Here is a 26,327-nt window from a genome sequence, read left to right on the forward strand (position 1 = left end):
GTCCATATCTGAGGTGATCTCCTCTTGAGCCTCCCCATATTGTTGGTGTGCTATGGGCTGCGTGTCTAGGACAGTGTGGTGTGTGGTGTCTAAGAACAGCTCAAGTTCCTGAATGTCATTAAGGGTCTTAATACGATCCTCAAGTTGTTGGATCCTGTGTTCCATGTGAGTGATCTGTTTACACTTGGGGCAGATGTAATTGAGTAATTGTTGTGTGAAAAAGCTGAACATGCCACAGCTTGTGCATGGGACAGGAAGATTTTGTGTTTGTTCCATCTGCAGGCTGCTAACAACCTCCTCTTGGTGTGTGTTTTACGTTGTTGTCTGTATGCGGGGGTGAAAAGTGTAGGTTAGTGAGTGGCTTCTTGCTTCCTCACTTCCATCCAACACGAAGTCATTATTTAATCACCTTGTTGGACAAAATTTCACATTTTTGCTAGCCTTCTTCTCTTTCGACTACAAACAAAATTATCTGAGAGCTCTATAAGCCAATCGGAGCTTCAGGAAAGCAATCTTTGTTTTCAGGGGGAATGTGTGCTGCTGCAGCCAATCACAGGGAATTTTCTTCATCATATTCAGAACGTGACAGGTGTGCTCAGGCATGAAGGATTATCTCAGAAAATGGATCTGTGTCTTTAAAAAAAAACTAATATAGAAATGCTCAAGTTCATTTCTGCCACATACTGAATAAGACAAATCACTTTTCTTCTTGAAGTATTATTGTACAGAAAGTTGGAGCATGGTTCTGTGCTGACTCCATGGGGAGGGATGGGGAGCGGGAGAGGCTTTTCCTAATAGAATGCCATACTGGATTTGCCTCCAGGCGGGTTGAGGACTTTGTTGTGCGAATGTGGTCGTGGCCCCAGCTGGGGCTCATGCTCATCCATCTTGGGCCCAGGCGTTTTGGTGCTCTCTTTCGGTGCTTCTCCCATTTCTTTTACAACTTTTGGTGCTTCTCCCATTTTTTTACAACTTCCACATGGGGTTTTTGGTCTTCTGTAGCTGCATAAGATATTATATGGTTAGGTGTATATACTAGAATATTATTTTTGTTGACTTGGTCCTTCTACGAATACGTTTCCATTACACAGATTGTTACACTCATCTTTCAAACACCATGTTATCATTTAATTAGCAAAGATAGATTTCAAGAGTTTTGCATTTCTCTGTTGGAAGAAGGATGAGATGAAGAAAGCAAGAACACGGATATTGCAGAAGTAGTGCCCCATAGGTAGGCAGCACAATCATATAGTAGCAGTTAACCATCTTTTGTTCTAATACGGTGTTTCTCAACCTGGGGATCGCAACCCCAAGGGGGGGGGGTGGCGAGTGGGTGTCAGAGAGGTTGCCAAAGGCCATCAGAAAACACAGTATTTTCTGTTGGTCATGGGGGTTCTGTGTGGGAAATTTGGCCCGATCCTTGGTTGGGTTCAACAATCTTTGATTGTTTGTGAACTATAAATCTGAGCAACTACAACTCCCAAATTTCAAGGTCTATTTTCCCCAAACCCCACCAATGTTCACATTTGGCTATATTGAGTATTTGTGCCAAGTTTGGTCCAAATCCATCATTGTTTGGGCCCACAGTGCTCTCTGGATGTAGGTGAACTACAACTCCCCAAATCAAGGTAAATGCCCATCAAACCCTTCCAATTTTTTCTGTTAGTCATGGGAGTTCTGTGTGCCAAGTTTGGTTTAATTCCATCATTGGTGGAGTTCCAAATGCTCTTTAATTGTAGGTGAACTATAAATTCCAGCAACTACAACTCCCAAATGACAAAATCAATCCCCCCCAACCCCACCAGTATTCAAATGTGAGCATATTAGGTGTTTGTGCCAAATGTCAGTGAATGAAAATACGTCCTGCATATCAGATATTCACATTACAATTCAGAACAGTAGCAAAATTACAGTTCTGAAGTAGCAACAAAAATAATAGTATGGTTGGGGGTCACCACAACATGAGGAACTGTATTAAGGGGTTGTGGTATTAGGAAAGTTGAGAAACACTGCTCTAATATATACACTGAATTACACCAAAAAACACATCCTAGTCATGATTAATAGATATTTCAGACACAGTGGTGCTACTGGAAAAAGAGGAAGATAATTCCCCTTTTCAGAATGTTTCCTCTATCTCAGGCATGGACAAACTCTAACTTTGGGGGCCGCATGGCAGGCTGGGGGGGGGGGGTTCTCCCCAAGTTCCCTCCCTGCCCTTTTCCTCCCCTCTTTTGAAAGCAGGAAGTGAAGGAAAGACAGGAAACATCTGGATGCCAAAAGGGCTGGCCTTGGTCAGGATGAGATGGTGGATGGGAGAGAAAAAGTGTATCCATTAGACCCTGTATTGTCTACTCCTGATATAGAATTCTAGAGCTGGAAGAGACCCCCAAGGTCATCCCAGTCCAACTCCCTGCCATGCAAGAAGGCACTTCAGCTAGACAGCCTCTGTGGAAAAGCCTCCAGAGAAGGAGACTCCACCACACTCCCAGGCAGCCTATGCCACTCTCCAACACCTCTTACTCTCAGGAAGTTCTTCCCAATCTTTTCAGTCAAATCTCTTTCCCCGCCATTTGAATCCATTGCTCCCTTGAGACCTGGTCTCTAGAGCAACAGAAAGCCAGCCCGTCCCCCTTCCTAAATAGGATACAGCTTTCAATCTTGAAACATGATTCTCATGTTCCCTCTCTACCTTCTCTTCTCTCAGCTAAACATCCCCCAGGAATGAAAGGAGGAAGGAAAAGGAGAAGTTAGGAAGGAAGGATGGGTGTAAGGGAATGGAAGGAGGGGAGAAGGAAGGAGGAAGGAAAGAGGGGGGAAAAAAGGAAGGATAGGATGGTGAGACAGACAGAGAAAAGAGTCCAAGGGGCCGCATTCATCCCCCGGGTCTGCTTTACCTATATGACAAATGTACTTCACTTACCTTTTGTTTTGAGTTCTTGACGTGAATCTCCTCTGTCATCCAATATAACAGTGTGATCCTAGGGGGAGGGAGATCAGATTTTTTAAAAAACAGGACCAATTCTAGGAATTTATTGGCTTTTTTAAAACATGAAAGGCACTATACTTTCAAGACTAGTCTTTTGAGCATTATGTAAATATGTAGAACACATCAAGTATATACATAGGAATATAGGTTGGGCCATTTTTTAAGCATTTCAAAGAATCGTCGAGTTGGGAGGACCCCAATTCCCTGCTCCATGTAGGTCTCTGCCCGGTCTTTTGGAAAACACCCAAAGATCTCACCATTTCTCTAGCAATTGCTTCCCTTACTAATCAAGAAATTCCTTCTATTGCTGTGAGTATTCCGGGCTGTATGGCCATGTTCCAGAAGCTGCTGGGTCCATCTCCAAGATGTTAGTCACACAGCCACAAACAAACAAAACCATAACCACAAACCTTCAAAAAACCCACAATGTAAATCTCACCTTCTGCTCAGGGATTTGGCTTTCTCTATATCAGTGGTTATCAACCTGGGGTCCCCAGATGTTTTTGGCCTACAACTCCCAGAAATCCCAGCCAGTTTACCAGCTGTTATGATTTCTGGGAGTTGAAGGCCAAAAACATCTGGGGACCCCAGATTGAGAACCACTGCTCTATATAATAATACCTGCTGGGACATATGCTTTGTATTTATTTATTCACTTCATTTATACCCCGCCACTTTCACCCCGAAGGGGACTCAAAGCGTCTTTACAAACTACAGCAAAAATTCAGTGTCGCATCATGCACATAACAATAAACACATATTAAATTATAAAATAGTTAAACACATGTAAACAATTAAAACATGTAAAAGAGTTAGATTAAAAACAGTAATACAGATTAAAAAACATACAAAATGCTGAGTCATACTATCCAAACCTCTTAGTTTTCTCTTAGTCATGATCCAGACTGCTGGATTAAGTAAAATTTCCTTACTCCCCAAACGCCTGTGTACAGAGCCAGGTCTTTAGTATTTTTCCTGAAGACCATGAGGAATGAGTCCAGCCTAATGTCACTGGGGAGGGAGTTCCACAGCAAAGGCGCCACACGAGAAGGTCCTGTCTCTCGTCCCTGCCAGTTGCATTTGTGAAGTGGGGTGGGATAGAGAGCAGGGCCTCGCTCAACAGGATACACTCCCTTCGTCAAGTTCCCTATGCAGATCATCCACTAAGGAGACCAAGGCTGTTTCAGTTTGAGAAATATGTGATTTTCCCCCAAAACTCTGCATAGATAGATATTAAATTCATGTCAGCAAGAAACTGGGAGTGATGTTGCTGCATGGCTCCTCTTTCCGGCTTTGAGGCATCACAGCGGCTCCTTAGTGTGCTTCCCCCTTTCCCCCATATAGCAGGGGAGGCGTGCTTTGTTGTTGCTGCTGTTATTATTGTTGTTGTTATTATTATTATTATTTTAAAGAGCTCAATTTATAATGTGACCATAATAATAAAATTCATTCAATCAATCAATTTGTAGGATAGATAGATAGGTACGTTTTATTGATTGGCCTATTGGCCATATCAAAACATTTAACACATAACACAATTAACACATAGTCATACATAGTCATACATACAACATACAACCCTTGGTATAAAAGAAGTTAAAATAAACAAGCTGTTAACAAGATCTCGTTCAGGTCAAATGTCTGCGTCACCTCCACAGTTTACCCCAATTGATTCTAAATGTGCAATTCTCAGCTGTGTTGCTTTGAATAGAAAAAGGGCTGTTTTGTGTGTTATTTTAGGGTTCTGGCCGGCCAACAAAAATGAGGTTTTAATATATGTGTCCCAGTGTGTTTTGTGAGTAATGTATGGTCCAAGGCAATGGTCTCTCTCTTTCTTATACAGCTCACAGTTGAACAGTACATGTGTGATATCCTCCACCTCTGGTGCTCCACAAATACAAAATTGTTCGTTGTATGTGATTTGATTAAACCTTCCGTGCTTGACCATTGTATCCAGCTGTTCAAAACGAGCTCTGGTAAATACCCTCCTGAGGTGTTTAGGCATTTCTGTTTTTAAATATCGAGCTGTTTGGAAGGTATGTTTAAAGCGGCCTAACCATTTCAGTGAGCCAGCTTTACTGAGGGTAGCGATGTCTTTTTGGTCTTCTATATCCAATACTCGTTGAGCAACTATTTTTGGGTCTAGCTCTTCTAAGAGATTTGGATACCGAGTCGGAAGTCCTCAGCTCCTAATGTATTTTGTCAGGAGAACTAGTCAAGAGGTCTGATGTTGATTTTCTATCTGCTCTAACAGGCACAGTTTTGGGAGTCTATCATTTTCCATGGCCATCAGTTTTTCCCAGTAGTTGTAGGCCCTGATTTTGGATAAGCCATCCACTGTGTGTACTCCCAGTTCCTTACTGCGGCAGCTGGGGTCGTCCTGTCCGCTCCTAGGAAACTTCGCAGGTGCTGTGATTGTGATTGCTCTAATAATGGTACCTGGTTTAGACCCCAAACTTCAGCTCCGTACAAGAGCATGGGAGTAACCTTTGCTTTATATACTTTGAGAAGTGGGTCTAAGGATCCTGGTTGGTTGTGATTTGTCAGTTTAAGTAGTTGATTTGCACATACTCTTGCCCTAACTGAGCTTTTTTGATGGTGTGGTAGCCAAGAGCCGGTCTCAGAAAAAACAATTCCCAGATATGTGAAAGTGCAAACTTGCTCTATTGGTTCATCATCCAGGAACCATCTGTGTCTGTTACGTCGTTTGCCAAATACCATTATTTTTGACTTTGATTTATTAATAGTTAGAGCGTTGTTATGACAATAGGAATTAAATCTTCTCAGCAGTCTATGTAGCCCAACTTGCGAATATAATAGTAAAATCATATTGTCGGCATATAGAAGGATGTTTAAATGTGTATTGCACAGCTTAGGCATGTGTACCTCTGGGTCCTTCAACTGTTCGGGGAGATCATTTACGTATAAGCTGAATAACAGTGGTGCTAATATACATCCTTGTCTGACCCCTTTGTATGTTTCTATACTGTTTGTCATGGCTCCTTGCGTCTCAAGTCGCACTTTCAGGTAGGTGCTTGTGCAAAGTGCCTTGATTAGTGCCAGCAGTCTGGGTTCCATATTGAGATCAGTTAGTTTCTTCCATAATGTCTCTCTATTTACTGTATCAAATGCTGCACTAAGATCTATAAAGGCGGCATACAGTTGTTTCCCTCTGCTGACATATTTTGCAATTGTATGATTTAAAACAAAGCAATTGTCAATAGTTGATCTACTCTGTCTAAAGCCAGCCTGTTCTTCAGCGAGGATATGTTTTTCTTTTTCCCAACATTCAACTCTGTTCAGGAGATATCTGGCATATATCTTGGCCACAATATCAATTAGGCTAATTGGCCTGTAGGAACCAGGGTCTTTTTTGTTCCCTTTTTTTGTAAACAGGGACAACTATTGCCATCTTCCATCCAACTGGAACCTGACAGATGTTATTTATGTGTGTAAATAAGCCTGCTAACAGGGGGCCCCACCAGTCTTGATGTGTCTTAAATAGCTCAGCTCGTAAGTAATCTTCTCCTGGGGCTTTATTGGTCTTCAGGTTGTTTATAATACATCTGATCTCACCTTCTGTTACTGATGGCCAGAGGGGAAGGGCTTTTATTGATAAATCATTACCTGGTGTCTGTGTCTCTGTAAGTTCTGTGGGAGCAAACAAGTGTGAGTAGTAATTTTCCCAGTTTTCTGCAGGAATGGGTATATCAAGTGTAAATTTCCTTTCCTTCAAAATTCCGGCTACTGTGTGCCAAAAGATAGCCGAATTATGACTCTTAGCTGAACACTCAAGCCCTATCCAGATCGATATTGTATGATTTTTCTTTTTTGTTTTTATAAGTTTCTTATATTCTCCTCTCAGGGTTAAAATTTCAGCTTGGGGATGTACAAGATGTTGTCCCTGCGCATGTCTCATTGCTGACCTCAGCTTTGTTCTATGAAGTTGGCATTCTTTGTCGAACCAGGGCGCTCTGCTCAAGTATGGACCTTTAGGAGAGGATTTTGTGACAAGATGTTCCTTTAGACTACCACAGATGTTTGTAAATGCATTAGAGACTGCCTGCCAATCTGCTGAGTGCGATTGAATTATTGAGGCCTGTACAGAAGTTGATTATAAATTGTATGATTTTAACTGTATTTGTGTTTAGATTGGCTGCAGTAATGCTGGAGTGGCCTAAGTCAGAGGAGTGCGTTGCCATGGAGACGATGTAGGCTAGAGAGAGAAGTGGGAGGAGCTTAGAGGGGAGAGTTTGAAAAACGGCAGTTAATGTTGAGTTAGGGTTTAGGTTTAGAGGAGTGAGCAGTCAGGAGTTAAGATTTGAGGGTGAGGAATTGATAGAGGAAAGATTAGGAGGTTATAGCTGTAAGAGAGTGAATTGTGAAGCAAAGTTTCGAGGCTTTGGAAAGCCAGATTAAGTTACTGGAAGTTTCTTAGGCTAGAGAGGCTGATAAGGGAAACATAACCAGTATTCCGTTAGTCTAAAGAAAGGCTAAAGAATAAGCTTATTAAGTATCTGATCGGGGAGGATCAGATAAGGGAGACATCCCTGTATTGAAACTTTGTTTTGTAATAAGTGCTTCACCTCAGGAAGATACTGTATAACCTGAAAGAGTATAACATTCAACTAACCAAGCATTATTCTGAGTTCTATAAGAGAAGTTACAACTTGCAATCACACGCTTTGTGCTCAATAAACTTGTTAACTTTTGTTTGAAGACTGCCTCATCTCCATCAATTCTGCGTCCAGTGTGCCATTTCTCACAATATTATAACTTACCTCACGTGGTGGCAGAAATGCAGGGGAAAGTGACCAAATAGATATATATTCTTATCTCCAGTCACGCTACAATACATACAGTATAATTACTACTAAGTTATTACTATCTTAATAAAGGAAGAGGTGCGATTGAACAGCCTCCCTTCTAACTTGATGGTAAATTTGGTTCCTTTCAAATTGGTAGCAACAATAATCATCCCTAGGCTCCCCTGCTCCTGCTTCTTCAGTTTGCAATATGGTCTGTTTTGAGGCTATTTGCTATTGCTGTCATGTCTACTTTAGTCCAGGCAAGTCTTTTGTTTTGTATCACCTCAGTGTTGGCCATACTCCAGTCATCATTCCTATTGGTTGGTCTTAAATCTGAGGGGCCCAGAAATTTCACACACACTGGTTGGTGGTCACTTTCTTCCCTCAAAAGTACTTTGATCTGTGAAAAAAGATTGGCCTTGCCTGTTGAGATACATATAAAATCTAAGGCACTACTAGTATGGCTACAATGGAATGTATAAGGGTATACATAATTATAATTGTTGTTGTTCTTACCTCCTAGGAATTGTAAATTACACTTCGCAATCAATGATGCCAAACTTATTCCAGCCCTATTGATCTTTTTGTCTCTGGAGTGCCATTTTGGATGGTTTTTAATAAAATCAAGTGGAAGTCCACCATATTGGGCTAGTTCATGTATAGATGGGGCTAATTTAGCATTAAAATCTCCAAGTAAAATGATTATTGCTTGGGTATACACTACTGTCAGTTCTTCCACCGTTATCTCTAGCTGTACCCAAGCATCAGGACTGTAATAGGAGGATGTGAGTGGTGGGATATAGACATTTATCAGTATAAGCTCCATTTCTTTATAATTAAACTTAATGGCCAATATATTGTGGATATCATCCCCCTTGCACAATCTCTCCCCTTGCCACTGTAATTCCTCCTTAATACATATACATAACCCCCCAGAGGCTCGCCCTTTATTTGCTCTTTTCTGCGCAGGTGTGTGCCAGCACTGAAATCCAGTTAGTTGTATTGGATCGTCCCCTCCTACCAGCCAAGTCTCTTGAAACGCTATTATCTCAAAATCAGATAAGAATCTCATCAATTCGCAATCAACGGTCTCTTTCCAGCCAGCTACATTCCAGGTTACAATCTGGATGGGTCTTGCTGTCTCTAAATGATCTGGTTGGCCAAGTTGTATGCATATTGAAGATTCTGACAGTCAATTCGTATCTGAGGCTGGTACAATACCACCAATGTCCCCATTGAAGACACAGTTGTTGGGGGGATCTCTTTGCCGCAGATGTTGCTGTTGTTGTTGTTGCATTTCTTCGGCAGTAGTAGTATTCTGTATTGATGTTGAGGGTGCACTCATTCCTTCTCTGGGAGATAGATCATAAGTAGGGGGTCTGCTGCCATCCTTCCTATGTACCTGGACCTGAATTGGAGACAGGGTATGGGTCTCGTCCTTCTCATTCGGCTCCAGCTCCAATAGGTCATTAATAGGGCCCACTTCTAAGTCCATCTCGTTCTGTGGGGGCTCGTCAGTGGACATTAAGCCCACCATTGACTCAACCCTGTTCCCTATGGTGGTCACTGCAGTCTCAAGATGACCCAATCCAAAGTCAGTGTCTCGCTGATCCCCACAGACTGCACTGCACAGGATCATAGGCTGCTTCTGTGTTGTTTTGCTGTCAGCCTTAGCTGGGTTGGGCTGTGACCTGTTCTTTCCGAAGGCCTCCTTGGGGGCTAGTATTTATTTATTTATTTAGTACACTTGTATACCGCTAATATCTCAGCCTAAAACGGTGACTCATTGCGGTTTACAACATTTAAAAACAACAATATTCCAATTAAAAATATAAAACACATACATATACAATACACAGTATTGGGCCACCAATACAGACCAATGCATCTCTTAAATTAAAATCATAATCCAATTTCGTTGTCTGTGATTGCCAGTCCTTGATCAGAGATTTCATCGCATCGGATTAGCCGAATGCTTGCTCAAACATCCATGTCTTGAGTTTTTTCCGAAATACTATCAGCGAGGAGGCTGATCTTATCTCTATAGGGAGGGCATTCCAAAGCCGCGGGGCCACCACAGAAAAGGCCCTGTCTCTCGTTCCCGCCAGCCGCACCTGTGAAGCAGGCGGGATGGAGAGAAGGGCCTCTCCCGAAGATCTTAGGGTCCTGGTGGGCTGATAGGCCGAGATACGTTCAGATAGATATGTTGGGCCAGAACCGTTTAGGGCTTTAAAGGCCAATGCCAGCACTTTGAATTGGGTCCGGTAGCTAATCGGCAGCCAGTGGAGCTGGTACAGCAGAGGAGTTGTATGCTCCCTGCGCCCTGCTCCTGTTAGTATCATGGCTGCCGCACGTTGGACTAGTTGGAGCTTCCGAGCCGTCTTCAAAGGCAACCCCACGTAGAGAGCGTTGCAGTAATCAAGGCGGGATGTAACCAGAGCGTGGACTACCGTGGCCAAGTCAGACTTCCCAAGGTACGGTCGCAGTTGGCGCATGAGTCTTAACTGTGCGAATGCTCCCCTGGTCACCGCTGAAACCTGGGGATCCAGGCTCAGCGATGAGTCCAGGATCACACCTAAACTGCGAACCTGTGTCTTCAGGGGGAGTGCGACCCCGTCTAACACAGGCTGTAACCCTATACCCTGTTCGGCCCTGCGACTGACCAGGAGTACCTCTGTCTTGTCTGGATTCAATTTCAATTTGTTCTCCCCCATCCAGACCGTCACAGCGGCCAAGCACCGGTTCAGGACCTCGACAGCCTCCTTAGTAGCAGGTGGGAAGGAGTGACAGAGTTGGACATCATCTGCGTACAGATGACACCGCACCCCGAAACTCCGGATGATCTCGCCCAGCGGCTTCATGTAGATGTTAAACAACATGGGGGACAGTATTGAACCCTGAGGAACCCCACAAAACAAAGGTTGTGGGGTAGAACAGGAGTCCCCCAGTAACACCTTCTGAGACTGACCCTCGAGGAATGACCGGAGCCACTGCAAAGCAGTACCTCCGAGACCCATTCCCGCGAGGCGTCGACGGTATCGAAGGCCGCTGAGGGGTCGAGTAGCACCAACAGGGACACACTCCCCCTGTCGAGCTCCCGACGGCATTAACCACCACCTTAACCCACTCGGCCAATCCCTCTCTGGCCTCCTTTAGAAGCCAGGATGGGCAGGGGTCTAGGATGCATGTGGTAGCTCTCATTCCTCCAAGCACCTTGTCCACATCCTCGGTTTGAACTAATTGAAATGAATCCATAGTAGGCTGGGTTTGCCGACTTTCACAGGCATGTCGTCACCATGCATAGAAGTTATCAGTGGGCTGATGTCCAGGTCACGGAAAACCCTCATTGGGGCTATTTGGAATTTGAGCAGGAAGAGCTTTATCTTCATCAGCATAGATTGTAGTGTTGATTGCTCAAAGGTCATTACAATATTCTTATCTGCAGATACTTGGGGTAGCCATTCAACTTTAATCAGGTCAACACTTTGGGGGTGTATATGTAATAACTGACCCAGTGATGTTCTGATAGTTCTGTATGACCTCCATCTGCCCTTATTTATGTTGTTATTGGCAATTCGCAGTGTTATCTGGTTTGCTTGTAGAATTCTATTGCTCTTAGTAGAAGTAAATGAGTAGCCTCTAGCTACCTCTGTGTAAGGCTTTTCGTCCTTTGTATTTGCCTCCCTTCTGGGCCCCAACCCATCAGTTAGAACTGTGCTTTCCTTTGGGCCACTTTCTTCTGAGCAAAAGAATCAAAAGAGAGCTTTATCTGCTCAATCTGGTTTGTTATATTTTTTAATCTTTCAAAGATATGTGTCATTGTTTTTGCAGTCAGTAGACATGCACTGGTGGGGTTAGTTTGTTTTGCTAGCTCGGATTATTTTAACTCAGCAATTAATGAGTTTGTACTTCTTTGTGAAGTACTACTGAGTTGTTACTGGAGTTTATATTTTCTTTATCCAAGGGTAAGCAGCTGTTATCGGTGAATAATAAGTTCAATTCTGGCGTACTCACGTTTTCCACAAGAAGGTCATCTATCTTCAGTTGCTTGGAAGGTTTATGATATTTAAGTGTCTCTGGGCTAGTCCTTGACCGTTTCTTTTTGTTTCTTTTATTCCCCATTTGTAGAGGCAGAGATAAGTTGGGAGGTTACAGTAAGATAAATAAAATAAGAGCTTTAAAACATAAAAACAACAAGGATACCGGAGCACAGCCAAACACATCTGATTACACCGGCGCCATCTTCCCACCAATTTGTACTTGGCTTCCCAGCTCCAGCACTAGGTTACCTTGGGCTGCCTCTCCTCAGAACTGCAATCAGAGACAGGAGGTTCCCAATTCTGATACTGATTCAAGTAAAGGTATAGTGGCAACTGTCTCTTTTACACCAAACAATTTTCAAACAACTGGAAGAAGAGTCTAACAGTATATAAAGTTATTTACCTTTGGCTTGTTTGGATGTGCCTTGACAGTGGAAAAAGGTTGTGGAGATCCAAAGATATTATTGGTTTTCCCACCTGGGGGATCTGCAAGTTGACGCGAAGCATTCGGTTTATGGTCTTCAAATATGCCACTCTCCTTTCCAAAGGCAAACAGGAAGTGACCAGGAACTAAGCTTTTAATTCAGGCTTGCAAAGGCTGGTGAGACTCTAGAAGAGTCCCATGCCAACAACTACTATTTATTTACTTACTGTATTTCTATCCTGCCCTATCTCACCCCAAAGGGACTAAAAAAAAAATGTTGTACCATAGGCGGTTGTTTCACAGATTTCATTACTAATTCCATTTAGTCTCATCTTACAACACAGAAATGCCAAAGCATGATGTGAAAAATCTGATTGAGCAAATCTGTGGATTTAAAATGCCAAAACGTTATTATTTATTATTATTTATTTAAAAATTTATATTCCGCCCTTCTCACCCAAAGGGGACTCAGGGTAGAGCACAGCATATATACAGCAAACATTCAATGCCGGGACACACATTCTTATATACATACATAAATATTAAAAACATTTATCAAAATATTAAAATACACCATTTAAAACTGTCCTAGTCATCTACGTCAAATCCAATTGGCCTGGTAATCTTTCCTATTGCTGCTTTATTGCCCTGTCCCGAAAGCTTGGTCCCACAGCCAAATTTTTACCATCCTTCTAAAGGACAGGAGAGAGGGGGGTGACCTAATCTCACCAGGAAGGGAGTTCCATAGCCGGGGAGCAATCACCGAGAAGGCCCTGTCTTTTGTCCCTGTCGTGCCTGTGACGGAAAGCAGGGCCTCTTAATTTCTGTGATGGTTCATAGGAAGAGATGCGTTTGGGTTGGGGCCATTTAGGGCTTTATAGGCCAAAGCCAGAACTTTGAATTGTGCACAGTAGCAAACTGGCAGCCAGTGGAGCTGGCTTAACATGGGAGTTGTATGCTCCCTGTATGCCACCCCAGTTATTAACCTGGCTGCTGATCTCTGGACCAGCTCAAGCTTCTGGATGGTCTTCAGAAGCAGCCCCATGTAGAGCTCATTGCAGTAATCTAGTTGGGATGTAATTAACGTGTGGACTACCGTGGCCAAGTCTGACTTCCCAAGGTACAGGCGCAGATGGCGCACAAGTTTTAATTGTGTGAAAGCACCCTTGGCCACTGCTGCAACCTGGGATTCCAGGCTCAGTGATGAGTCCAGGAGGACCCCTAAGATGCTTAATCTACATCATGAAGCTAGTAGAAAGATGATTAAACTGAGGCTGTCATATATTACCTAATGAAATGATTAGCTTAAAAAGATAATGGTCAAGAAAGTGGAAAGATGTAGGACAAGAGGAAGACCACATTACAGATGGATTGATTCAGAATTAAGGAAGTTACGATCTTGAGTTTCCAAGACTTAGACAGGGTCATTAGTGAATGGGGCTATTAGAAGTCTCTTCTAAGGATGTCAGAAGTCAGAGTTGATGAGAAATAACAACAACATACAGACACAATACTCCGTTCCCACCTCCCCAAATTATGATACAGTTTAATGTTCAGTGCTGGGGATTTCTGGAGATGAATGCTACTTCTGAACGTATACTTTTAAGATCAGCAAATCTAGAAATTGCAGTCTCTTTATATAATACACCTTATATTACACCTTGTTATATTTTCTCTGGTGTCCCCGGTGGCACAGTGGGTCGAAACACTGAGCTGCTGAACTCGCTGATCAAAAGGTCGGCAGTTCAAATCCGGGGAGCAGGGTGAGCTCCCACTGTTAGCCCCAGCTTCTGCTAGCTTAGCAGTTCAAAAATATGTGAATGTGAGTAGATCAATAGGCAGCACTCCGGCAGGAAGGGAACGGTACTCCATGCACATGACCTTGGAGGCGTCTACGGACAATGCCAGCTCTTTGGCTTAGAAATGGATACAAGTACTACCCCCCCCCCCCCCGAGTCAGACACAATTAGACTTAATTTCAAGGAGAAACAGTTACTTTTATATTATTTCTAAGGAACATTCGGTCGTTTAAAATAAGTCAATAATTTAATACAGACAGTTCCCAAGTTAAAGACATTACATCCAACTCCTAGTTAAGATTAGGAGCCAACAGGAAGTGAGCAAAATCTACCCCTCGGAAGGAAGGGAAATCCACTCTATTATCATGGGGAAAAGGGGTCTCCACTGAAACTTTCTCACCAATCCTTGTTTCCACAACAAGTGAATTTTTTCCCATATCCAACAATCACAGGGATAGAAAGTGAGGTGAAACCTTCTGAACAGGGGCACAGACAGAAAAACAAATACAACGGGGCTGTTAATCGTTACATGTGCCACCAAAAACCATCTATCTATCTATCTATCTATCTATCTATCTATCTATCTATCTAACTATCTGGAGTTACACTTCAAAATGTACATGTTCTGACATATATACAAATATATACAAATTCAACTTAAGAATGTACAGAACCTCTCTTGTCTGTAACTCAGGGACTGCCTGCAATCATAGAATCACATAGAGACCTCGTGGGCCATCCACTCCAACCCCCTGCCAAGAAACAGGAAAATCGCATTCAAAGCACCCCCGACAGATGGCCATCTAGCCTCTGTTTAAAGCCTCCAAAGAACGAGCCTCACCACACTCCGGGGCAGTGGGTTCCACTGCTGAATGGCTCTCACAGTCAGGAAGCTCTTCCTAATGTTCAGCTGGAATCTACTTTCCTGTAGTCTGAAGCCATTATTTCATGTCCTAGTTTCCAAGGCAGCAGAAAACAAACCTGCTCCCTCTTCCCTGACTTCCACTCTCATCTTGATACATGGCCCTCATCATGTCTCCTCTCAGCCTTCTCTTCTGCAGGCTAAACATGCCCAACTCTTTAAGCCATTCCTCATAGGGCTTGTTCTCCAGACCCTTGATCCTTTTAGTCAGTCTCCTCTGAACACATTCCAGCTTGTCAACATCTTCCTTCAATCGTGGTGCCCAGAATTGGATACAGTATTCCAGGTATGGTCTGACCAAGGCAGAAAAACCAAAATCAAAAAGTGACCTCCAATTTAGAACATAATACAACACCCCAAAACAGACGATTTCTTTCACTTCCTGTTGTCTCAGCTTCGTTCTTCACTAGGAGTTGTTTCTAAGTCGGATATTTGTAACTCAGGGGCTGCCTGTAAATAACTGAAGACAAGCTGTTGTGGCAAAGTTAAGTCACCCATAACGTTCTTAAGAACAGGTTGGTTCTTACCTGGAGGGTTTGTTTTCTTTGCAAAGGCTTGAGGTTCTTCGCCTCCTCCAAAAATGTTCGACATCATTTTGTGTGGTCTGAGAGGGATAGAAACTTCTTCTGGACTTCCAAAGACATTGCTAGAGCATCCTCCCGGAGGTTTCAGCACTCTGTTTTTCAGAAGAATTATTTCATGAACAACAAAAGGTCAGCCATAAGCAGATATCTATCAATGACACAATTATGCCAGTTTTGCTGAAACGGTATGCTTCGCAAATGGATTTTAACTGATTTCTTAAAATACCAATGATATTGCATCCTGTTTTAATGTTAGCATGTTTTGTATATTTTACATTGCATTGAAATGCTTTTAATGTAAGCTTCTTTGAATCGCCGCGTGGAGAAAAAAAGCAGGGTATAAACATAATACACAACACAGAAAGTGAAGGAATAATTGGACGACAATGAAGTAGCTTCTTCATGAAGTAGCAATATTAATTTTATAATATAAATAGAGAATGGATTGATTGGTTATAATGTGTTGTTGAAGGCTTTCATGGTTGGAATCACTATGTTGCTATGAGTTTTCCGGGCTGTACTGCCATGTTCCAGAAGCAGTCTCTCTTAAGGTTTCACCCACACCTATGGCAGCCATCCTCAGAGGTTGTGAGATCTGTTATATACTAGGAAAGTGGGGTTTATATACCTGTGGAATAATGTCCAGGGTGGGAGAAAGAACGCTTGTCTGTTGGAGGCTTGTGTGAATGTAGTAATTGGCCAGCTTGATTACCATTTAATAGCCTTGCAGCTTCAAAGCCTGGCTGCCTGCTGCCTGAGGGAATGCTTTGTTGAGGGGGGTGGGGTGGGGGGGTGGGTGTTTGCTAGCCCTGATTGTTTCCTGCCTGAAGTTCCTCTGTTTTCTGAGAGTTTCTCTTTATTTACTGTCCTGATTTTAGAGTTTTTTAATACTGGTAGCCAGATTTTGTTCATTTTCATGGTTCCCTCCTTTCTGTTGAAGTTGTCCACATGCTTGTGGATTTCAATGGCTTGTCTGTGTAGTCTGACATGGTGGCTGTTAGAGTGGCCCAGCATTTCTGTGTTCTGAGATAATATGCTGTGTCCAAGTTGATTCATCAGGTACTCAGCTGATCCACAAGCATGCTGACAATTTCAACAGAAAGGAGAAAACCATAAAAATGAACAAAATCAAGATACTAGTATTAAACAATTCTAAAATCAGGACAGCAAATAAAGACCAAGACACAAAAAGCAGGGGAATTGCTGATAATAACTCAGGGCCAGCTAACACCTCCTAAGAAAGGATTCCCCTAGGCAGCAATCAGTTAGGCTTTGAAGCTGCAACACCATTAAATGCTAATCAAGTGGCCAATTGCAACATTCATACTTGCCTCAAACAGAGAAGAGTTCTTTCTCCCACCCTGGACATCATTCCACAGATATATAAACTGCACTTGACTAGTTTCCAACAGACCCCACAACCTCTGAGGATGCGTTTCGTAGATGTGGGCAAATGTCAGGAGGGAATGCTTCTGGAACATGGCCATATAGCTCCGAAAACTCACAGCAACCCAGTGATTGGATATACTTTTGAACTGATCAGTGACAAAACATTCTGGGTTGTACACAAGATATTAAACCCAACCCCCCCCCCCCACACACACAGAACATTATTTGGATAAAAATATTTCCTTAGCCTTGTGGTTTTCATGTGATGGTGACTTCAAATGGGATTGGGAGAAGGGAAGTGTACAGGAGTTGATTATAAATTGTATGATTTTAACTGTATTTGTGTTTAGATTGGCTGCAGTAATGCTGGAGCGGCCTAAGTCAGAGGAGTCCTCCATGTGCGTTGCCATGGAGACCGATGCTGGAGAGAGGGAAGTGGGAGGAGTTTAGAGAGGAGAGTTTGAAAAAACGACAGTTAAAAATCAGTTAGGGTTTAGGTTTAGATGAGTGAGCAGTCAGGAGTTAGGTTCAGAGGAGTGAGGAGTTAGGAGTTGGGAGAGAAGGAAAGGAAAGGTGGCGGAGTGACTTGTGAAGCAAAACTTTGAGGCTTTGAAAAGCTGGGTTTGGCTATTGGAAGTTTCTCAGGTTAGTGCAGCCGAATGGTGAAACATTGCTGGTATTCTTTTAGTCTAAGGAGAGACTAAAGAATAGTTTACTTAGTATTTGATCTAGGGAGGATCAACTAAGGGAAACATCCCTGTATGGAAACTTTGTCTGAAACAAGTGCTCTACGTCAGAAAGATACTGTGTTACTTGAAAGAATGAACTGTTAAAGTTACAAGTATTATTCCAAGTGCAACAAGGAAAAGTTACGTCTTGCAACCACACGCCGTGTACTTAATAAAATGGTTAACTTTTATTTGAAGATTGCCTCAGCTCCGTCTATTCTGTGTACCAAGTGCCATTTCTCACAATATTACAACTTACCTCACGTGGTGGCAGAAACGTAGGGAAAAGTAACCAAATAAATCTACATTCTTCTCTCCAGTCACGCTACAGTATATACAGTGTAATTACTACTAAGTAATTACTTAGTAATTACTACTAAGTAATTACTTAGAAAGGAGTAATTACTTACTCCTTTCTTAATAAAGGAGGAGGTGCAATTGAACAGCCTGCCTTCTAACTTAATGGTAAATTTGGTTCCTAATCGGCAACCTCCATTGCAAATCGGCTAAGTCTTTTTAAAATTGGGAACTGGGGTAAAATCTCCTGAATACTGGTTCCTTTCAAATTGGTGGCAACAATAAATCATCCCTCAGCTCCCCTGCTTCTTTTCAGAAGGTATAAATATCTTATTTTGGTTGGAAAGCAAAGGCCTTGGTGAGTCATGCGGCTGATCCCTTGTTTAAAAACCCAATTGGCTTTCTGCAAAAGATAAAATGTGTTCAATTGCTTTGCAAGAAGAGTGTAATTAAGCAGTAACTGAACCACACTGGAGGAAATACAAGAGACGCTGAGTCCAGAGACATAAATGTATGGCCCATGGACCCCAAAGGGGTCATGATGTTGCCTATGAAGGTTTCAAGAAATGTGATCAGCTTTTGGTTACAACTAGAACATAAGAAATACTGAAAGGCACAGTGGCACTTATATAGATATGATTATTAGAGGTTTAAAATGGAGAGAAAAAAATACATGCTATGAAGAGAACAAAATAGAATTTGAACTGCAGTTATGTGCAGACGATGAACATTTAATTGGCAAGATGTATAGAATAATAGAGTTGGAAGAGACCATATGGACATCCCTGACAGATGGCCATCCAGCCTCTGTTTAAAAGCTTCCAAGAAAGGAGCTTTCACTAGACTCTGAGGCAGAGAGTTCCACTGCTGAACAGCTCTTTATGGTCAAGAAGTTCTTCCTAATGCTCAGGTGGAATCTCCTTTTCTGTCATTTAAACCCATGGCTCCATTGAGTCCTAGTTTCCAGGGCAACATACAGGAAGTCTTCTCCCTCTTCCTTATGGCATCTTTTCACATATTTATACATGGCTCTCATATCTCCTCTCAACCTTCTCTTTTGCAGGCTAAACATTCCCAGCTTGTTAAGAGGCTCCTCAGAGGGGTTATTCATGGTGTCCAGACCTTAGATAATTTTAATTCCAGCTTAAGAGTCAATGCCTCTTTTGAACTGTGGTGCCCAGAACTGCACACAGTCTTATTCTTGGTAAAGAGGTCTGTCCAAAGCCAAATAGAGAGGCACCATGACTTTCCTTGATCTGGACACTCGATTCCTTTGGGTGCAGCCCAAAATCCCATTGGCTTTTTTAGTTGCTGCATCACATTCTTGGCTCATGTTTTTTTTTTTTAATAATAATAATTACATTTTATTTGTACTCCACCACCATTTCCCCAAAGGGACTCGGGTCAGCTCACAAAGCACTTCGAAGTGTCACATATACAATGACCAATACATAAACCTAAAAATGAATAATAACGTAAGATTGTAATCACCCACACATATAATATGTGAAAGAAAAGTGAATAGAGTCAAGAATCAATACTAGAAAAGTGGGGAGTGTGGCAATGGGCTGAAGACTTCAGAAGAATTAAGGCTCCAAAACACACGTCCTTTCTCAGATTCAATTTTGCAAACATGTATACAGTATGTGTAGATATGAACTACTATTAATCTTCCTCTAGTAATCTAAATCCTATTTTATTCTATGGGCATGGGAATGAGTGACTCTATGGCATTAAAGAAAACTTATCAGTGAGAAAGAGCTTCCAAACATTCAATTTCTTCTGTTTTACTGTATAGCAGTAGTTTTGACTCGATTTACACAGATATTCACAGATAACCTCAAAAATAGTAGTGCATATCTACACATTCTTGGCTCATGTTTAACTTGTTCTCCACGAGGATTCCAAGATCTTTTTCACATGGACTGTTCTGGAATGAGACGTCACCCATTCTGGATCTTTGCATTTCATTGTTTTCTGCCTAAGTCAGTGTTTCTCAACCTGGGGGTTGGGACCCATGGGGGGTTGCGAGGAGGTTTCAGAGGGGTTGCTAAGACCATCAGAAAACACTAGAAGGGTTTAGACATTGACCTTGAGTTTGGTGTTGTAGTTCACTTACATCCAGAGAGCACTGTGGACTCAAACAATGATGGATCTGGACCAAACTTGGCATGAATACTCAATACGCCCAAATGAGAACACTGGTGGAATTTAGGGAAAATAGACTTTGACATTTGGGAATTGTAGTTGCTGGGATTTATAGTTCACCTATAATCAAGGAGCATTCTGAACCCCACCAATGATAGAATTGGGCCAAAATTCCCACAGCGGCTTAGGGAACTGGGCATGTTTAGCCTGAAGAAGAGAAGGCTGAGAGGAGATATGATAGCCATGTATAAATATGTGAGAGGAAGCCACAGGGAGGAGGGAGCAAGCTTGTTTTCTGCTTCCTTGGAGACTAGGACACGGAACAATGGCTTCAAACTACAGGAGAGGAGATTCCATCTGAACATTAGGAAGAACTTCCTGACTGTGAGAGCCGTTCAGCAGTGGAACTCTCTGCCCCGGAGTGTGGTGGAGGCTCCTTCTTTGGAAGCTTTTAAACAGAGGCTGGATGGCCATTTGTCAGGGGTGATTTGAATGCAATATTCCTGCTTCTTGGCAGGGGGTTGGACTGGATGGCCCATGAGGTCTCTTCCAACTCTCTGATTCTATGATTCTAACTGGAGTATCTTACATTTGTCCTTGTTGAAATGCATTTTGTTAGTTTTGGCCAATCAGCTCTCTCATCTGTTAGGGTCCTTTTGAATTCTGATCCCGTCCTCTGGAGTATTAGCTCTCCCTCTTAATTTGGTCCCATCTGCAGACTTGATAAGCAGGCCCTCTAAAACCTTCATTCAAGTCATTAATAAAGATGCTGAACACAACCGGGTCCAGGACTGAACCCTGCTTATGGCACTCCATGAGTCACTTCTTTCCAGGATGAAGAGGAACCATTGGGGAGAAGCGCCCTTTGGATTCGACCGCTTAACCAACTGCAGATCCACCTAACAGTAGCCTTGCCTAGCCCACATTGGACTAGTTTGCTTGTAAGAAGGTCTCGGGGGACTTCGTCGAAGGCCTTCCTGAAATCAAGATATGTTCCATCCGCTGCACAACCTGTATTGACCATACTTGTAATTCCATCATTTGCTATTGAAAATTGATGGAGATAGAAGATAAATAAGTTAAAGACTGTATGGCTGCAAAAATTCAGAAAAAATATACAGTGCTCCATGCAGTCATGCTGGCTACCTGACCTTGGAGGTGTCTATGAAAAAACTCTGGCTCTTTGGCTTAGTAATGAGGATGAGCACCAACCCCCAGAGTCGGACACAACTGGACTTAATGTCAAGGGTAAACCTTTACTTTTACCTATACAGATGGAACAAAAAAAATTGGCCAAAGGGATTGAAATTTACTTTACTTAAAGGATAATTTTTATAAGATGACATGTTGGACCCCAAAAACCTAGCTAATAAGCACAGAAGGCGCTGTTAGTATACCTCTGAAATTGGAATTAAAACAGGCACAACAGAGGCTGGATGGTCATCTGTCAGGAGCGATTGGATGTCTTCCTTTGTGGCAGGGGTAGGGCTAGATGACCTTTAGACGTCTCTTCAAACTATATGGGATCCTATGATATAGAGGTCGAATGGCCATCTGTCGGGAGGGATCGGGTGTCTTCCTTTACTTAGGCAATCCCTCGTTGTCTGAGTAAGATTGTCCTCCAAGATCAGTGTCCTGGCGGTGGGTCCGTAGGTGACTGTGGAGCCCAATTCTTGACCTGCATGTTCTCCCGCAGTGAGGGCATTGGTTTCCAGGTGTAAGGTGGTCCTGGTCAGGGTTGGCTGGGCGCACCTTCCTCTTGGCATGTTTCTCTCTTTTGCCCTCTTCAAATTCTACAGCACTGCTGGTCAGCTGACCTCCAGCTGGAGCACTCACAGGCCAGGGCTTCCCAGGTCTTGGTGTGTATGCCATAGTTTTTAGGGCTGGCTTTGAGCCCATCTTTAAATCTCTTTTCCTGTCCTCCAACATTCCGTTTTCCATTCTTGAGTTCGGAGCAGAGCAACTGCTTTGGGAGACGGTGGTCAGGCATTCGGACAACATGGCCGGTCCAGTGGAGTTGATGGCGGAGGACCATCGCTTCAATGCTGGTAGTCTTTGCTTCTTCCAGCATGTTGACATTTGTCCGCCTGTCTTCCCAAGAGATTTGCAGGATGCCTTCCTTTATGGCAGTAGGGGGTTGGGCTGGATGGCCTTTAGAAGTCTTCTCAAACTATATAGTATTCTATGATGTCGAGGTCAAATGGCCATCTGTTGGGATTGGATAGTGTCTTCCTTGGCAGAAGGGGGTCAGGCTGGATGGCCTTGAGGGGTCTTCAGGGGTCTATATAGTACTAGCTGTACCCTGCCACGCGTTGCTGTGGCTTATAGTAAGAATTTTCAAAGTAGAGGTAGATATCTGGACTATTATAAAAGAGAAGTACCTACCTATTCCTTCCCCTCTTTTTCTTCCCCTTCCCCTTTCTCTCCTTTCTTCCTTCTCTACCTCTTTCTTTCATTCCTTATTTCACTCTTTGGTTTCATCCTTTCCCTCTTTCTCTCTCACACACTCCCTCCTTTCCCTCCTTTCCCTTTCTCTCTCTCACGTTCCCCCTTTCTCTCCTCCCTGTCTCTCTCCTTCCCTCCTCTCTTTCTGGCGTTCCCTCTTTCTCTCGTCTCTGCCTGGCCTCCCTCCTTTCTTCCTTCCTTCTCTCACACATTCCCTCCTTTCCCCTCTTTCTCTCACTCGTGTCCCTCCTTCCTCCCCCTTCTCTCTTTCACTCCATCCTTCTCTTTCTCTCCCTCCCTCTTTCTCACTCTCTCACACACTCCCTCCTTTCCCCTCTTTCTATCTCTCTCTCTCTCTCGCGTTCCCCCTTTCTCTCCTCTCTCTCCCTCTCTCCTTCCTTCCTCTCTTTCTCGCATTCCCTCTTTCTCTCGTCTCTGCCTGGCCTCACTCCCTCCTTTCTTCTCTCTTCCTTCCTTCCTTCTTTCCTTCTCTCACACACTCCCTCCTTTCCCCTCTTTCTCTCTCTCTCTCTCTCTCTCTCTCGCGTCCCTCCTTCCTCCCCCTTCTCTCTTTCACTCCATCCTTCTCTTTCTCTCCCTCCCTCTTTCTCACTCTCTCACACACTCCCTCCTTTCCCCTCTATCTCTCTCTCTCGTGTTCCCCCTTTCCTCCCTCTCCCCCCTCTCTCTCCTTCCCTCCTTCTCTTGTCTCTGCCTCGCCTCCCTCCCTCCCTCCTTTCTTCTCTTTTCCTTCCTTCTCTCACACACTCCCTCCTTTCCCCTCTCTCTCTCTCTCGCGTTCCCCCTTTCTCTCCTTCCCGTCTGTCTCCTTCCCTCCTTCTCTCTTTCTCGCGTTTCCTCTTTCTCTCGTCTCTGCCTGGCCTCACTCCCTCCTTTCTTCTCTTCATTCCTTCTCTCACACACTCCCTCCTTTCCCCTCTTTCTCTCCTCCCTCTCTCTCTCCTTCCCTCCTTCTCTCTTTTTCGTGTTCCCTCTTTCTCTCGTCTCTGTCTGGCCTCACTCCCTCCTTTCTTCTCTCTTCCTTCTCTCACTCTCTTTCCCTCTTTCCTTGGAGGGGGCGTAGGTGGGGGAAGAAGAAGGAGGGGGAGGAGGGATGGATTTTGACAGGGCGGGAAGGGACGGGGTTTGGAGGGGGCGTGGCGGGGGAAGAAGGAGGGGGAGGAGGTACGTTTGGCAAACGTGATCGTGTGGGGCAGGGTGGGGGAGGGAGGGGGCGTGGTGTGGCGTGATCGTGCAGGGCGAGGGAGGGAGAGTGCGTTGGCCGTTCGGCCATGTGCGCGCGCCGGGGTCTTGCGGCGGAACGCCATTGCGCATGCTCAGTTGTTTTGTCTAATTGTGAGTGTGTTTTAATGTTGTTTAATATTTTGAATCGATTTGTGCATACCTTGTGGGTTGAGGTATGTGCATGGGAATTTTGGTAAATTTTCGTCAGGGTTTTTTTGAGTTTTGCTGTCCCATTGGACGCCCTTTACATTTTTATATATATAGATTCTATGATGGAGAGGTCGAATGGCCATCTGTCAGGAGGGATTAGATGGTGTCTTCCTTTGTGGCAGAAGGGAGTCAGGCTGGATGGCCTTAAGACAATGTTTCTCAACCTGGGGGTCTGGACTCCTGGGTGAATCACGAGGGGGTGTCATAGGGGTCTCAAAAGACCATCAGAAAAAACAGTATTTTCTGTTGGTTATGGGGGTTCTGTGTGGGAAGTTTGGTCCAATTCTATCGTTGATGTCCAAATGCTCTTTGATTGTCTATAAATCCCAGCAACTACAACTCCAAATGTCAAGATCTATTTTCCCCAAATTCCACCAGTGTCCACATTTGGGCATACTGAGTATTTGTGCCAAGTTTGGTCCAGATCCATCATTATTTGAGTCCACAGTGCTCTCTGGATGTAAGTGAACTACAACTCCAAAACTCAAGGTCAATGCCCACCAAGCCCGTCCAGTATTTTCAGTGGGTCATGGCAGTTCTGTGTGCCAAGTTTGGTTCAGTTCCATTGCTGGTGGAGTTCAAAATGCTCTTTGAGTGTAGGTGAACTATAAATCCCAGCAACTACAACTCCCAAATGACAAAATCAATCCCTCCCCAACCCCACCAGTATTCAAATTTGGGCGTGTTCGGTCCAGTGAATGAAAATACATCCTGCATATCAGACATTTACATTACAATTCATAACAGTAGCAAAACTACAGTTGTGAAGTAGCAACACAAAGTAGCAACACAAATGGGGGTCAGCATAACATGAGGAACTGTATTAAGGGGTCACGGCATTAGGAAGGTTGAGAACCACTGCCTTAAGGGGTCTCCTCAAACTATATAGTATTCTATGATGCAGAGGTCAAATGGCCATCTGTCGGGATTGGATGGTGTCTTCCTTGGCAGAAGGGGGTCAGGCTGGATGGCCTTGAGGGGTCTCTTCAAACTATATAGTATTCTATGATGGAGAGGTTGAATGGCCATCTGTCGGGATGGATTGGATGGTGTTTTCCTTTGTGGCAGGAGTCAGGCTAGATGGTCTCGAGGGTTTTTCCCCAATGCATGGGACCCCACCTATGCTCCGCCCGGGCCTTACCTGGAGCTGGGCTTGGCCACATTGATTTTGGGGCCCTGGAACATGGTGACACTCCTCACAGACGCCGCTTCGCTTCGGCTATAAAGCACAGCTATGGCGGGGCGTTGGCGGGCATCCTGATTGGCCCGCAACCATGTCACTCACCCGCGATCCCAGCCACTCGGCGACGAGGGGCGGCTCCTCGGCGAGTTTGAGGCGGAGCCACCGCGAAAAGGGACAGTGAGGAGGCGGGGCTTCGAGCGGGCCCGCCAAAGTTTCTACGCTAACCATTGGACGGCTATTACTGCCATTCTAAGCTACCTTGAGCCCTGATTGGGTGAAACAGGACAAAGGCAAAAGGTGATGGTTTCAAAGGTTCGAAGCCGCCCTAACCTCAGCTGCAAATAGGAAAGGCAGAGTTGCATTCACCCTATTTTAATGAATCTGTAATTACTGCAACCAAGTAATGTTTAGTTTGATATTATTATAAATATCTAATTATAATATATTACACTATAGGAACACGATTTTTGTTCCTGCATTATAAATGTCATTTCCTAATTGATTCTATCTTAAAAACATGCAAAAAAATTATTAAATTGCAAAAACTTTGAGTTTGCGGGACGAACATCCTGCAGCACATAATAATAATAATAATAATAATAATAATAATAATATATTTATTATTGTATTATATTATTATACCACACTATATAACACATTTTTGTTCCTGGGTTATAAATGTCATTTCCTAATTGGCTCTATCCATACAACATGCAAAAAAAACCAACCCCTTATTAAACTGCAAAAACTTTGTTTTTGCGAAAGGGACATCCTGCTATAGCACATGCTATATTATTGTATTATATTGAATCATAGGATCATTGAGTTGGAAGAGACCTCGTGGGCCATCCAGTCCAACCCCCATATATTATATATTATATAATTTTATTATATAATTATAATAAAAAGAGAAGAACTACCTGCCATAGGGGAGTGTGCTTGCTCCATAAATGTTTAACATTTATTTATTTATGAGATTTATATGCCGCCCTTCTCACCCCAAAGGGGACACAGAGTTTGCAAGATATATATACATACAATATATTATTAGCATAGTACAATATCAGTATTAAATATTACTATATTGTACTATACCATTATATTGTAATATTATTA

The 26,327-nt window shown here is 43.3% G+C and overlaps 1 protein-coding gene across 1 annotated transcript; it reads right to left on the minus strand.

The window, feature by feature from the left end:
- Positions 1-886: 886 nt before the first annotated feature.
- Positions 887-25,213, minus strand: LOC137095300 (jupiter microtubule associated homolog 2-like). The gene is made up of 6 exons (XM_067461772.1): positions 25,170-25,213; positions 15,510-15,658; positions 13,776-13,786; positions 12,241-12,372; positions 2,924-2,981; positions 887-1,002 (listed from the first exon to the last, which is right to left on the minus strand). Exons 1-6 carry the CDS (start codon positions 25,211-25,213, stop codon positions 938-940), a joined length of 459 nt encoding a protein of 152 aa, XP_067317873.1. The 3' UTR covers positions 887-937.
- Between the last annotated feature and the right edge of the window lie 1,114 nt (positions 25,214-26,327).

The sequence above is a fragment of the Anolis sagrei genome, chromosome Y (genome assembly GCF_037176765.1).
Source record: "Anolis sagrei isolate rAnoSag1 chromosome Y, rAnoSag1.mat, whole genome shotgun sequence".
NCBI lineage: Eukaryota > Metazoa > Chordata > Lepidosauria > Squamata > Dactyloidae > Anolis > Anolis sagrei.